The sequence below is a fragment of the Apodemus sylvaticus genome, chromosome 10 (genome assembly GCF_947179515.1).
Source record: "Apodemus sylvaticus chromosome 10, mApoSyl1.1, whole genome shotgun sequence".
In the NCBI taxonomy this organism is placed as follows: Eukaryota; Metazoa; Chordata; class Mammalia; order Rodentia; family Muridae; genus Apodemus; species Apodemus sylvaticus.
This window is the reverse complement of record NC_067481.1, coordinates 19757201-19772104: the sequence shown is the minus strand read 5'-3', so window position 1 is coordinate 19772104 and position 14904 is coordinate 19757201. Positions and strand designations below refer to the sequence as shown.

Below are 14904 nucleotides of genomic sequence, written 5' to 3'. Positions count from 1 at the left end.
CAACCCAAGCTGTACATGGGTGCAGTACCTATGCATAGTTTTCCAGGGTGACCTTACAATTTTTTACAATTACATTTATTGTGTGTGAATACTTTCACACCACAGCTAGTGTTTGGAGGTCAGAGGACAACTCTTGGAAACAGCCACCTTCTGCGGTGTGATTCTTGGGACCAAATTGGGTTAGGCTCCATTTCAGTGGGCTTTAATTACCTGCCCCCCTCCAAAAGAAAAAAGGTTGGATATGGTAGCATAAACCTTATTTAATTCTGGCAGTGGGAAGGCAGAGGCCGGAGGATTTCTGTAAGTTTGAGACCAGCCTGGTCTCCATAGTGAGTTCCAGACAGTCAGGGACACATAGTGAGACCTTGTCTCAAATTTCCCATTCCCCACTCCCAAAATTGTTTTTCCTTCTGAGACAAAGTTCCATGTAGCCTCGGCTGTCTTCAAATTCTTCATGTGGCCCAGGGTTGGATTACAGGTGTGTACCACCATAGGCAGCTCTTTCTAGGGGCTAGAGCCACATCAGACAGTGCTCCTGAGTCCTGTGTCACCCTATGCAATCTGATCAAGAGACTCATGCTGGGAAAGTCATCACCACGCCATACAGACATTCAACCCAGTACCAGGTGAGTTCTCTGGCTGCCAGGTCTCAGGACAGGCAAGGGAGAGTGGGCCATGTAAGCCTCTCCCCTTCTGGTGCTCCTGGGCTGCCTGGCCCCTTGGCCTCTTCCCTCGGCCCAAGATTTTGGGATATCCCGGCCGTTACTGGAGATGGGCACACCAGAATGGAAGGACTGAGTTGGATACAGCAGGGTAGCAGGACAAGCAGCCCTCTGGACAGGCTGATGCCAGTCCTTGCCCCAACAGGGAGGACTTGAAGGAATCCACCCCAACAGCTGTTAGGGTTGTAGAGTACTGCAAGCAGGCAGGCAAAAGAGGAGACGTCACAGCCTATAAACACCCATCTTCATTCCAAATTTTATTGCTTACAGAGTTCAATACACCCCAAATGCGGCCCTGTGGCTGCAGTTCATGTGCTGGGGCCAGGAGCAGCCTAGGTCTGTGCAAACAGCTGGACAGAAGCTCTCCTGGCTGGATGAGGTCGGGGGAGGAGCTTCTCCAGAGGAGAAGTTTCTGTGCCCCTCCCTACAAATGATTCACAGTTAACTTAATGCTACAATGAGTCCTAAGCAGCTATTTCCCAGTCCCACCAGGAGAAGGCCCAGCTAGGGCAGTGGGGGTGGAGTGGGATGCTCATTTTAAGTCTGAAAGAAGCTTGAGGGGCCCAGCCTGCGTGGAGGATGGGTCAGGACAGTCCCTTCCCACCCCATCCACTCCCTCTTTGCCCGCTCTGCTGGTAGGCAGCCAGGAAAGTGCTTGGAGGTCATGGGAGTGCAAAGTGCTGCTGGCCATGTCTTGCCACCCCGCAGCTGGCATGCTGGATACTGACTGTGTGCCCCAGACGGTGGCGAGCCCTGCTTTTGTGGCCTTCTTGAGCATCTATCATTTGCAGAGCATTCTTATCAGGTGGGTCTCACATCATCCCTCACTGCCTCAGGCGAGGGACTAGCGCGCCAGGGGCTGATGCGGAGGAGTGAGGAGCTCTGTCCAGCAGCCACACCCGTGAGGTGAGGCTGGAGAATCACTTCTCTACTATGGTCCTTGGCTGCTCAAGGAGCTCAACCCGGGACGGACGTGGGCTGCAATAACCTGAAGGCTCGGGGCATTCTAGTGTCCTTCCTGCTCCTTCCTCCTCACACTAAAGGTCGGGAAGGCTAGACACAGGGCCAAGGACTCCACAGCCCCTGGGCGGCCCTACCGCCTTGCCCTATAGGAGCTGGGCAGGAACCCCTAGACGCTCTCCTGCCTTCCTAGGGGTACCTGCTCTTCGTGACCCAGGCTAGAAGCTGCTCCCCAACCGCTGGCAGGGGCTGACTGGTCCACGTGGGTCTGGCTACCTTGTCTGGAGCATCAGAGACCCCTGACTTCCTCTTTGCCTCCTCATGAGGGAAGAGTTTCTCCTGCCAGGGCCAGCAGCGCTCAGGAGACAAGTCCTGGGAGGTGCTTTGCTCCCTTCGCTGCTCTGCTGTGAGCCCCGGGTCTTTGTGTGTTCGTGCTGAACCACGGAGTGGAGCTGGTGGTGGAAGACAGAGCTAGGGTCGGTTCTCCAGCTGACCGTGCTTGACCCTCCAGGTCCAAGCAAAACTGCCGTCAGGGGCGAGGGTGCACTGCAGGTCGATGCCCGAGTCTGGCACCTCCATGTCATAGCAAACAGGCTGTCCATCTTTGGTCACCAAGCTGAAAGCTGTGGCTGGGATCTGTGGGTAGAGCAAACCAGCAGGGTTGGAAGGGCAGCGCGTGGCGAGAAGCCAGCTAGAGTGTAAAGCTCAGGGACCCCAAACATGCTGGGGTCACCTCCTCCTGTCAGTGTGGAGCACACTGCCTGTCCTTTACTCTAGAGGACGCAGAGAGTCCTTCCTAGCCCAACTATGGGTCCAGAGAGCATCCACACCCCCTGCCTGTCCTGCCCTGAGTCCTGGAAAACAGCTAAGCCATGGGCCACTAATTCCCCAGGGTGCAATTTCTACTTGTTGACTGTGTCCCCAAGTGTGACCTGCCTCCTTACCTGGCTGCTGATGCCGGTTGCGATGTCTCCCACCTTGACCCGGTGGAATTCCCGGATGTGCAGGTGTTCACCATTGAGAGACTGTATCTGGACCTTGACACCTAGAAAGTCAAGGCTGAGGGTGAGGGCCGGGCAGAAGCTGGTTACCCAGGGAGTGGGGGTTGGGAGGAGCAGGCAGGGCCAAGGGCATCCTCTGTGAAGTCATCTGCAGAGTGGAGCAGGTCTGGCTGGGGTGAAGCAGCAGAGAGCAAATTCAGGCTAAGGGGGCCTGAATATGACACAGCTCTCCCTGGCTAGCAACACATGCAATTCGGCCTGCATCCTGCTAAGAGGCTGGCCCCCCAGGGGGAAGTAATATTCTGTTCTGGATGTGCAGCAAGAAGGCACAGAAAACAAAGGACTGCTCACTGGTTCACCACCTCCTTCCTGTCTGTCTTCTTACTCTTCATAATCCCTACATCTACCTTGATTTCTTCTTCCTGTTTTTGGGACAGGGTTTCTTTAATCCTATGAGCTCTGCCTGCTTCTGCCTCCTGAGTGCTGGGCTCAAAGGTGTGTGACACCCACCACTGCCCGGCTATCCTTTCCTTCTTGTTTAGTTCAGTCACATGAGGCACATGTGATAACGTGGCTATTCTGCAAACCCCAAAGACACAGACTAACTTCCTCTTTTAGAATAACATTCAGAGCTGGAGGCGTCCCTCCGTAGTGGACCACTCGCCCAGCATGCATGAAGGGCCCCGCTCAGCGTCACAACCAAAAAGAGATGATGTATTAATATTAATTTTCCTAAAAATGGTGATAACTGAACCTCTCTGTAAAGCCCTCTATTTTATGAGGGGTGACAAGTGACTCTGTCATTTCAAACTTCATTTCGGGGTTTGGTTAATGTCCTGACTACTCCATGTTTTTGTGGTAAAATGAGTAAACAAAATAATGAATTGTGTGCAATTCCCGTTCCCCAGAACCCGTTTAAAAGCCTCTGAAGAGAAGGGCGCAGGGTCTCATCTGCTCAGAGAGATGAAAGACTTCTCCCCTTCTTCTCAAGGAAGGGTTTCTCTGTGTAGTCCTGGCTGTCCTGGACTGTGTAGACCAGGCTGGCTTGACCTGACACACAGATCCACCTGCCTCTGCCTCCAGAGTGTTGGGATTAAAGGTGTGTGCCACCACAGCCTGGAATAAAAGACTTTCAATCCCTACTTTTTCTCTGGCAGAGTGTCACAGATGTGACGTAGCCGCCCTACCCCGAAATATCCTCTAAGCTCTTTGTTTGTTTGTTTGTTTGTTTGTGAGACAGGGTTTCTCGGTGTAGCCCTGGCTGTCCTGGAACTTGCTCTGTAGACCAGGCTGGCCTCGAACTCAGAAATCCGCCTGCCTCTGCCTCCCAAATGCTGGGATTACAGGCATGCGCCACCACCGCACGGCCCTCTAAGCCCTTCAACGACAGTGAGTCCCTTCAATGACAATGTTGGGTACAATCAAAGATTTTAAAAGTAACAAGCCAATTCCAGAAAATTCAAGATCCAACAGAGACTATTTCTTTTTTAAATATAGAAGAGAGAAAAATCTAAAGATGTAACAGATAAGTTAGGCTACCCATCCTGACTCAGTAAATGTTTTTTCTTAAATAATGCCACCCCAACTTTATCCCATGCCATTTCTGCTGCGTTTTGAGCACAGTTGCTTTGAGTCATAACATCCCAATTTCAGTCCAGACAGGAAGCAAGCTCATCACGCTTCTGTCCTCTCCAGCATTCTTAAATTAGACTGTAGGCAACCTAAGAGTGTCTCTGAGCTACAGTGGCCTTTGGCGTGGCCTTGGGGCCTGATAGTCACTCACACTGCTTTGGGGAGTGCCTATGAGCTGATAAATCCCTCCTGGTAAAATCCTAACTTGACTGTGGAGCGAAGCTCGAAAGCAGGCATTGAATGCCCGGCGTCTTCTGACTTCAGACCCCAGCAGATGATGCCAACAGACTTGTTGCTGGTTTCTTGATTAAATCGCTTCTGGGTATGTTCCTGTCTTCCCCATCAACGGGCATTTAGCATTCAGCTTTGGCCTTAGGATGGGATTAGCCACTTTCCTCCCCACGTTGCTAGCCTTCTGGGACTCTACAGAGAGCCAACGGAGGGGCAACGGTTCTCCCTTCTGGGAACCCTTGTGAGTGAGTGGTCAGGATACTAAACACAACTTTCCAGGCAGAGCTGTGAGGTTCTGGATGACAGGCACGTTCCTCCCCCACCCTTCTGTGCTGAGGAGAGGCCGGTGAACCGTGAACCGTTTCTCGGTCCCTCCCTGGCTCCTGGCGGGAATGGCTGGAGGGGGGGAGAAGCAGACCGTTCGTACCATTGAAGTAGCTGGGGATGTCAGGAGGCCGCGCCCGGGCCAGCGCCATGCTGCAGCTGGAGCTCCTCGCCTCCGCTTGGCTGCTCCAAGAGTGCACGCCGGAACTCAGGGTGTCCCGTGAGCTCTGAGAGGCCTTCGATGGGTTCTGAACACAAGGGCAGGCACACTCAGGAAACTGTCTCTGGCCTTGCTTTCCTTGGGACAAAAGGGCCTGAACCTCTCTTAGGGTCAGACCTGCCAGTCCTATGATAGACCCAGGGTACATTTCTATGTGGGACCGAAGCTACCTGCCACCCTCCAGACGACCTAAAGCTTGTTCTGATTCCTAGGTGTGTGGAAGGCATTCTGTCTCAGTCTGGGGCACAATCAGGGAGGGTGATGGTGTATTTATCTCTATAGAGTCCCAACAAATGTAGCTCAACTATGTAATATAAGGCAGACCAATATATGTGTGTTATTAGTAAAAAAAAAAAACAAACAACTTTTATCATGGGTCTTTTTTCATGTTTGTTTTAGTAGAACCTCCTTTACCCATGTCCGCTTTAGTCAAACTTTCCTTGATGAGTCTGCCTTAGTTTTTCACCTGTGTCCACTTCAGGAAAACCCTCCTTCATGTTTTTGCTCAGGCAAAATATCATCCAACGCAACTGACTCTCCAAGGAACCCTCGAGTTTCCACCTCCGGGTGACCTCGCCGCCCGTGCTCTGTCTACGGCCCTTGCCTGAGCAAGCGGCTTGGCTCTGTGCCTCACCTTTTCACTGTCCTCTGACAGGGAGAGGCTGTCGATGCTGAGGCAGGAGAGAATCTGTTCCTGTTCCTCTAGAGAAAACGGCTGGGACAGGCTGTTGAGAAACAGTTCTGCAGGGGGAAGCGGGGAGAGGAAGACACTGTGAAGGGTTGGAGGAGTTTGGAGGTTCCCAAGGTATCCCCTGCATAGCCTGCTGGAGTTGGCCTGGCCTGGGAGGTGGGGGTGGGGTTGGGGGTGTGTGCGGGGGAGGGGGAGGGAGTGAGGGCATGGCCACAGCGGAGCGCCCACCTATCTCCAGCTGCTGCAGCTCCAGCTCAGGGAAGGTTGCCCTGCGGTCTGGGAAGCTGGGGCCTTTGGCAGGGGCTGGGTCCAGGGAGGACAGAGGCAGGGGTTCCCATGTGCCAGACTCCTCCTTGCTCAGGTTCAGGGCTGGCGCTCTGTTCGGTTCTGGTGGTTCCGGTGGTAGAGGAGGCTGAGGCTCAGGGGCCCCGCCTGTGTTGGCCTTGGCTGGTGGGTTCTGTCTCGGTGGGGTCTGTAGGGTCTGGTGGCAGGCGCTTTGGTCCTGGGGTGGAGGTCTTGGTTCTTTATAGTCTCCTCTCCAGGGGCTTTGCAGACCTCCCACTGTAAGAGAGAAAGACACCCAAGGTGAGGAGGAATGTGCAGGCAGGCAGACCCCAGCCCAGGAAGAATGGCCTATCAATTCAAAAATTAAATTACGGGTGTATATGTGTTGGCTATGTGAGTGCTGTGCCCATAAAGGCTGAAGACAGGACATGAGGTGTCCTGGAGCTCCCGTCACAGGTGGTTCTCTACCACTGGGCGTGGTACTCCACTGGGAACTGAACTCCGGTCTTCAGGAAGAGTAGCATGTACGCTTAACTGATCATCTTTCCAGTCCCACCTTTTATTCCTTTAACGACTGCTAGTCTCCTGCCCGATGCTGAGTTTACATTCTGTTATGCTCCATTCCTGACTGTCTCTCTTCTTTATTTGAGACAGGACTTTGCTATGTAGCCCAAGCTGCTGCTGATCTTAAAGTCCTCCTGCATTTGTGTCAAGTGCTATAGTACAAACATACTACATCCACATGTCTCGGCCCATGCGCGTGTGTAAACACACACTTGAGACATTGTGTATGACACAGCTAGCTGTGCACACCAGGCTGGCCTTGAACTTACAGAGACTGCTCTGCCTCTCAAGAGCAGGGGAAAAGGCATTTGGTCCTTTTTATTGTTTTATTTAGTTCTTAGACAACGGCTCATTCTATATCCCAGGCCTCTTTGCCCCCGCCTTTTAGGAGTGGGGATTCCAGGCCTGAGCGAGCACACCCAGTGTAAGATGGGTCTTGCTTTCTTTATTGATTTTTAACTTGCAGTGGAGCTCTTACGTGCAGGCCTCCTCTGGGGGTTCTCCCTCTCACTGAGCGCTCGCTCACTGCCTACAGCTTTCAGACCAGTTCCCAGTCCTCACTTTGTGCACAGGGAGCGGTTGTAAGTGCTGGGCGACGCCCCATTCCCAATCACCCGCTTTTCCCTTGAGGGGCTCTTAACCACGCTCCACTCCCTGTAGCCAACAAGGCTATAGTGCACCAGGAGTGGAAAGAATGGGTTGGGCCAAGTGCTACCAGGTACCCTCGAGCACGGATGGCGGCAGCCCCGGCAATGCCCTCCCGGTGCCCAGGGGGCCCTGTGCCCACGGTCCCACCAGCACTCGGTGCTGCCGACTTTCTGGCTCTTTACACTTGAGTGTGTGGCTTTAATTTGTGCTTCGAGTCACCTTTCCGTGTCACCCCACCTCCATGCCCCAAGCCTGGCATCTACCCCAAGCACAGTGTCACTGCCTCAAGCTTCCTAGCACTGAGGGAAGATGGGGGATTGATGCTGTTTCTCTCACTCTTGACCTGGCCCGACCTTCCCTCCGCACACCACTCGGTCGACCCAGGCACACGGGACTCTTACCTTCCTGTAATGCCTCGCCCACTCTCCTCCGAAGCTCTGTGGCAGATGCTCTGTGGACCGGCTCTTTCCTCAGCCCCTCTTGAATGGCCTGGGCTGTGAGGGGTGCGCAGGAAGGCGGGATCTCCCTGACAGGTGGAGGCTCGCTGGCAATCTAGAGGCCAAAAGGCGACATTCAAGGCCTGTTTCCTCCTCCTTCCCGCCTCACAGATCATGTTCCCTCTCCACCAATCCCCCCTTCCCTCTGCTAGCTTGGGGGTCTGCTATAAGGGGACTGTCACGGCCAGTGGAGAGGCTCCTAGGAAACGGAAACCTGGATCCAAATAGGACAGGACAGTGCCTATTTGGCAACAGATACCATGTTCTCCAGGCCTAGTGTAAAGGAGGCCGGTGGGTGCAGGCCACAGGCGGAAGAGGCCTGCCACTGCTCACGTCCGTCACGGAAGAACAACCGTCACTAGCCTGAGGCCTGGGCCCATCGCTGCTGACCTGCCCCACAGCTGTCGGGGCCAGCACTGACCTTGAGACAGAGCGGGCCTCGGAAGTACTGCGTCCAGGGGTGGCAGCCATTGAGCATGTGTAGCATCATACAGCAGCCGCTCCAGACGTCCACCTTGGCATCACACGGCTTTCCCATCACCACTTCCGGGGCCATGTGGGTCTCCGTGCCAGGAATGTAGTCCCCTGACAGCACAGGGCCAGAGGTAGGGTCATCATGAATTCAGTGACTGCTCTACTTAATTCCTGGGCTACCCCAGGTGAAACACTTTAAATTACAACTAATTATTGTGTGGATGAATGCAGGGGCATACATATGTGTCATGGCATGCCTGTGGAGGTCAGGATAACTCCGCGGGGCTGGTCCTCTCATTCTATCTACACGGGGGGGGAATTGAACTTAGGCCACCAGACTTGCAAGTGTCTTTTACCTGCTGAGCCACCTCACTGGACTGGTTTTCCTTTTTTTTTTTTTTTTTTTTTTTGAGCAGGGTGTCTCTTTGTAGTCCTGGTTGTCCTAGAACTTGCTATGTAGACCAGGCTGGCCTTGAACTCACAGATATCTGTCTGCTTCTGCCTCCCACATGCAGAGATTAAAGGCATGCACCACCATGCCTGGCTGTTTTTTATTTTTATTTTTATTTTTTTTGAAACAGTCTCACGGTATAGCCCAGGCTGGTCTTGAACTCACAGCGATCCTACTTCAGCCTCCCAAGTTCCAGGATTCAGGCAGGTGTAAACCATTATGTCTACCTCGCATTTTTTTTTTCATATAAATAATGGTTTAGGAGATGTCACAGTAATAACACACAAAATAAGTAAAAAAACAAATAAAAAAACAGATCAAAAGAAACATGCCAAGTAAACAGAACTCCAACCCCCTCCATAATGAAGTCCAGGGAAGGGCACCACAAAAACCATGTGACTATTACACAGGTAACAAGAGCCAACATATACAATTAAGTGGATGGCAACTTTTTTTTTTCTTTCCAAATTTAGGGATCAATTCTGGGCCTGACGCATGCTAGGCAGGTCCTTTAGCACTGAGCTACAGTGAATACCCCTTTCTACTCTATTTTGAGACAGGGTCTCACTAAGCTGTCAAAGCTGGCCTTAAATTTGCAATTCTCCTGTCTCAGCTTCCCAAGGCCTGCTTGGCCGTGGCCCAGGCCCACCTCGCTCCCCACCCCCCCCCCCCCCCGGGCTGGGCCCTCATTTTAGGATTACAGGCTTGCCTGACAATGTTTTATGATTATTATTAATTTTTTTTTTGAGACAAGGTTTCTCCGTGTAGCCATGGCTATCCTGGAACTCACTCTACACCAGGCTGGCCTCGAGCTCATGAGATCCACCTGCCTCTGCCTCTCAGGTGCTGGGAATAAAGGCGTGGGCCGCCACCGCCCTGCTGACTCAGAATTTTTGACTTCTGTCTCCACCTGGGTTTAGAGTGCTCAGGGACTACAGGCATGTGACTTCATGCCCAGGTTACAGAATTCTGGGGAGCCCAGGCTTCATGCGTGCTTGGTAAGCACTCTATGGTCTATGCTACGTCCCCAGCCTTCAAACCTAGATTTAAATACAAATAAATATGACATGAAAAAGAAGGTACAGTGAGTTGGGTGTGGCACACGCCCTTAATCCCAGCACATGTGGGAGGGAGAGGCAAGAGGATCTCTCTGAGTTTGAGGCCAACCTGGTCTACATAGAGAGTTCCAAAGCTACACAGTGAAACCCTGTTTAAAGACAGAGAAATGGTGGCTGGAGGGGGAACAGCTAAAGGAAGAGGGGGAAAAGCCCAAAGGGAGGGAAGGGGAGCATGGAGTGTAATGGGGGAAACAGACAAAATATGACATTTTCTCTCATATGCAGGGATTACATTTAACTACACAGAATAAGACACATGAAAGAAGGGAGGGGCTGGAGAGATGGCACAGGGGCTAAGAGAACAGAGGGGAGACTCAGGGTAGGCAGGGGACCAAAGAGGAGTGGAAAAAGGACGGCAAAAGATTGGAGGCATAAGTAAGAGCAAGATAAAAACACACACACACACACACATACACACATATACACATACACACGCACACACATGCACACACACATACACACATGCACACACACACACATATACACATACACACATATACACATACATATACACATACACATGTACACACATGCACACACACATACACACACATACACACACACATACACACATACACACATAAACACATACACACATATACATATACACATACACGCATACATATACACACATGCACACACATACACACACATGCACACATACACACACATGCACACACATACACACATACACACATATACACATACACACATATATACATACATATACACATACACACGCACACACATGCACACACACATACACACATGCACACACACATACACACATAAACACATACACACATATACATATATATACACATACATATACACACACATGCACACACACATACACACACAAGCACACACACACATACACATACACACATATACACATACACACGCACACACATGCACACACACATACACACACATGCACACACATACACACATACACACACACACATACACACATATATACACACACAGACACACAGACACATAGACACACACACACACATCATAGTCATTTAACACACAAGATGAAGAAAGAATCAGAGCACAGGCCTGTAATCCTAACATTCAGTAGGCTGAAGCAGGAGGATTACCACACAGTGAGACCATGTCTCATAAAAAAAAGAAAAAAAAGAAAAGAAAAAAAAGAATGAAAAACAAATGCTCTGGAGAGATGGCTCAGAGGTTAAGAGCACCGGCAGCTCCTGCAGAGGTGCTGTTCAGTTCCCAGCGCCCCACACGGTGCACTGCTCAGGACCATCTGTAATGGCATCTGCTGCCCTCTTCTGGCCTGCAGGCATACATGCAGGCAGAACACTGTAAACATAATAAAATATTCTTTTTTTTAAATTAACAAAGTCCCTACAAAAAAAGGAAGTAAAAATTATGAATTTTAGCTGGGTATAACATACATTTAAGTCCTAGCACTCAGGAGGCAGAGGCAGGCCGGATCTATTTGAGGCCAGCCTGGTCTACTTATGGAGTTCTAGGTCAGCCAGGACTACAAAGGCTGGACCTACTGCAGGACCTTTGGCCTTTCACCTTTGCTGTGTAAGGGCACAGCACTGGTCCACAGTAATGGCTAAGAAGCATCTCGCACCTGGTGCTGTGTTTCTGCACAGCAGGAGCCCTGTAACACCCCGTGGTGGTGGTTGTGAAGAGAAGCTCTACTTGGGGATGGAGAGTGGTCACGGCATTTGTCCCGCATGGGAAGCGCTGTGGTATGAGGCTAATGCTGAGTGTTGGCCGCCAGTATTGTGATCGGGAGGTAAAGAACGAGGCTTTACCTGTGAGCAAGGATTTTCCTAGGCCGTCAGGTTGCAGGCACAAGGCATGGCCAAAGTCGCAGAGGGCGGCTCGGCTTCCGTCACTGGACAGGAGCACGTTGTCAGCTGCAGGCAGCCCCGGACAAAATAAAAAGGAAGACGGGGAACAGGTCAGTCACTTCAGGCTCCAGGCCCCAGCCCACCCTGGCTTGGCTTGACCTGGCTTCTAGAGAGACAACCTTCTGGCTGGTCCTACATGGTAATTACTGCTTCTCATTAGTCTTGTTAGTCAGGGAAAGTGTGTGTGTCTGTGTGTGTGTGTGTATGTTGGTGACTGTAAGCTGAGGGTAAAGGCAGACATCAGGCAGCATCTGGAGCAGCGTCTCCTACTGCAGACACCACTAATCTCCCAGAGGTCGTCAGTCAGCAGGAGTTTAGTCCTCAATTTCCTGTGAGCACCAACCCAGGAGACTAACAGTGCTAGACTGAGGCCTAGAGAAACCAGTCTCCACCCACTAGGCACAGCCCTGTCAGCTGACTCAGGCGTCTACCTTGAAGACAACCAGGCAGGCCCACAACTGGGAGGAAGTCAGGCAGGAAGGCTGAGGAGTCTGTTGGGATCGGGACCATGGTGACCAGGGCCTTACCTTTGACGTCGCCATGCAGAATCCTGCGTAGATGGAGGTACTCCAGCCCCTCCAGGGCCTGGCCCAGGTAGTAAAGGGCTCGGTCTTCTGGTAGACAGCCCTTCTGCTTTATGAGCTGGCCTAGCGAGCCACCTAGGTAAAGGACAGCCAGTCTTTATGTGAGGCTTTCTGAGGCCGCCACGCATGCTGAGGGCAAGAGCGAAGGGCAGCTGAGGTAAGGGAGTGGGGGTGGGGTGGGGGTACGAGGGACGACTTAGACCGAGTAGAGGCGAGGGTTACGTGGGGTTCCCTCTTGGCTTTGAACCTTGAGAGAGATGAAGACAGGACCTTTCTCCTACCTTCCAGCAGCTCCATGAAGATGTTCACCCATGGGCCTTCTCTCACGGCCCCATAGAGAGGGACGATTCTGGGCGAGTTCAGTCCGGCACAGGCCACCAGTTCCTCTGCCCGGAACACCTCGAGCCGTACCTGAAAGACCCAGCGGCCCTTGAGTCAGGGCGAGGTGCGCAGGCTGGAGACCCTTGATATTTTATGCACGGAAGCTAATAATGGTGATCCTCAGGCCCAGTGCAACAAGGTGGGTGGGCCTTCCAGGCCCTTGGGAACTAAACGTAACCCATGTATAATCCTCCCTGGTGTCAGGTACCAGTGCCACAGTGCTGACTGCACAAAAAACAGTCACACAAAAACATTTTTTCCCAGGCTCCAGGAATGCTCCCCACCCTCAATCTGCCAAACACATTCTTTCCTCCAGCTCTCCTGGGGGGAAAATCTCTAGGCCATGACACCTTATTAACCCTGCCTACCCTCCACCCCCTCCAGGGTCTCATTAAGTATCCTAGGCTGGCTTTGAACTTCCAGTCTGCCTCAGCACTGGAAGTGCTGGGATAATAAGGGTGGGCTGCCATCCTGGTTCTGACTCTGGATCAGTGGGCCTCAGCCTGCGGGTCTCGAGCCCTTTGGAGGTTGAGTGACCCTTTCACGGGGTCACCTAGGACCACTGGAAACACAGATATTATGATTCACAGCAGTACATTTACAGCTAGGAAGTAACAATGAAAATAATTTTATTGCTGGGGGTCACCACGTGAGGGACATAGGATTGGAGGTGGGCACGCCTTTAATCGCAGTACTTGGGAGGCAGAGGCAGGTGGATCTCTGAGTTCAGAGTCAACCTGGTCTACACAGTGAGTTCCAGGGCAGTCAGGGCTACACAAAGAAACCCTGTCTCAAAAAACAAACAGTGAACAAACAAGCAGACACACAGTCAGGGCCGCAGAGCTGGGAAGGCTGAGATCCGCTGCCCCGGACCCTCAGCACCCTGCAACAGCTTTCTTCTTAAAAATTAAATTGTGTGTGTGTGTGTGTGTGTGTGTTAGAGTGCATGTATATGTTGTACATGCTTGAGGAGGGCAGAAGAAGATTCCAGAGCCCCGGAAACTAGAGTTCCAGGAGGTTGTGAGCCGCCATGCGGGTCCTGGGAACCGAACTCAGGTCCTCTGGAAGAGCCTCCAGTAGTTCTTAACTGCTGAGCCATCTCTCCAGTCCCCCTCGTAGCAACTTTATCATAATTACATGCGTTCACTTTTCAGTGTGTTACGTGTGTTTGTTGATGGCCGACATCAGGTATCTCCCTCTGAGGTTCTCCACTTTATTGAGACAAGGTCTCTGTTGAAACCAGAGCTCCTTAATTCTGGATAGTGTAGCTTGCCTGGGGAACTCAGGTCTCTGTCTTCACATTCTGGGGTTGCAAGTGGCCACCATGGCCGTCTGGCTTTTGTGTGGGTTCTGGGGTTCTGAACTCCAGTCCTCGAGATGCCCTTCATCCACTGAACTATCTCCCCAGCGCCTGTTACTTCTTTCCCAAAGGACTAAACTGTCCATGTAGACAGACATGTATTGATATTATTGTTTACTCTGAAGCTATTTCCCTAGCATCCGGGTACAGAGGGTCCTGCGAATGGGTTGGTCAATGACTCTCCTAATCTGGAAGTCTGGGGCCACCCACTCCTTTTGTGGGGTCCAGTAGCTTGGCATAGCAGGAAACATCAGGCCGTGAATACAATCATCTTGTGCTTAGCTTCTGGTCAGGCCATTCACAGAAAGGCCTCTTACTGCCATCAACCATGTTTCTAAGAGAATGGTGGGGACACAATTTCCTGCTCGGGGTGGTGTGAGGGTCCCGAGGGATGGGGCCTTTCTCCACGCCTGGTGACTCAGACACTTGGGCAGAGCTGGCTTCCTACTTCCTCCTGCCAACTCAAAGAGAACAGCTTACCAAAGGAGTCCTATCTTGAACTTTCTGCTGCTGTGGGTTCTCTGGAGCATCACCGCCAGGGGGCGACAGCGGTAACAGACTAGTTTGGCTCAGCTTTTGTTTCCAGACTTGCTGACTGGGCAAACAGGAGCTCTGTTGATGTGGGGGGTTTTGGACTTTCGCCTATCAGTGAACAATGTCTCTCTTTTGGTTACTTAAAGAACATCAGGTTTGGTTAGTTAGCTCGCCCGAACTTTGACTTTTGATCGGTGCTTCCTCTAAAAGGCTGATGAACTTGACTGAAACTCATTCATTTCCACTTACAACGCTGCCTCTCCCCTAACCACTCCTGAAATGTGAGGTGAAGCATCTGAGGACCCCCCAGGGAACCTAGACGGGTG

General features: G+C 51.7%; 1 protein-coding gene across 1 annotated transcript in view; it reads right to left on the bottom strand.

The window, feature by feature from the left end:
- Positions 1–966: 966 nt before the first annotated feature.
- Map3k14 (mitogen-activated protein kinase kinase kinase 14) overlaps positions 967–14904 on the bottom strand; it is a 50943-nt gene continuing 37005 nt past the window's right edge. The window contains exons 7-16 of the mRNA XM_052194954.1: positions 12585–12714; positions 12247–12378; positions 11621–11725; positions 8197–8360; positions 7680–7830; positions 6010–6342; positions 5725–5831; positions 4974–5118; positions 2627–2727; positions 967–2318 (exon numbers count right to left, since the gene is read on the bottom strand). Coding sequence (XP_052050914.1) covers positions 2154–2318; positions 2627–2727; positions 4974–5118; positions 5725–5831; positions 6010–6342; positions 7680–7830; positions 8197–8360; positions 11621–11725; positions 12247–12378; positions 12585–12714 — 1533 coding nt within the window. The 3' untranslated portion in view covers positions 967–2153. The remainder of the gene's footprint in view (positions 2319–2626; positions 2728–4973; positions 5119–5724; positions 5832–6009; positions 6343–7679; positions 7831–8196; positions 8361–11620; positions 11726–12246; positions 12379–12584; positions 12715–14904) is intronic.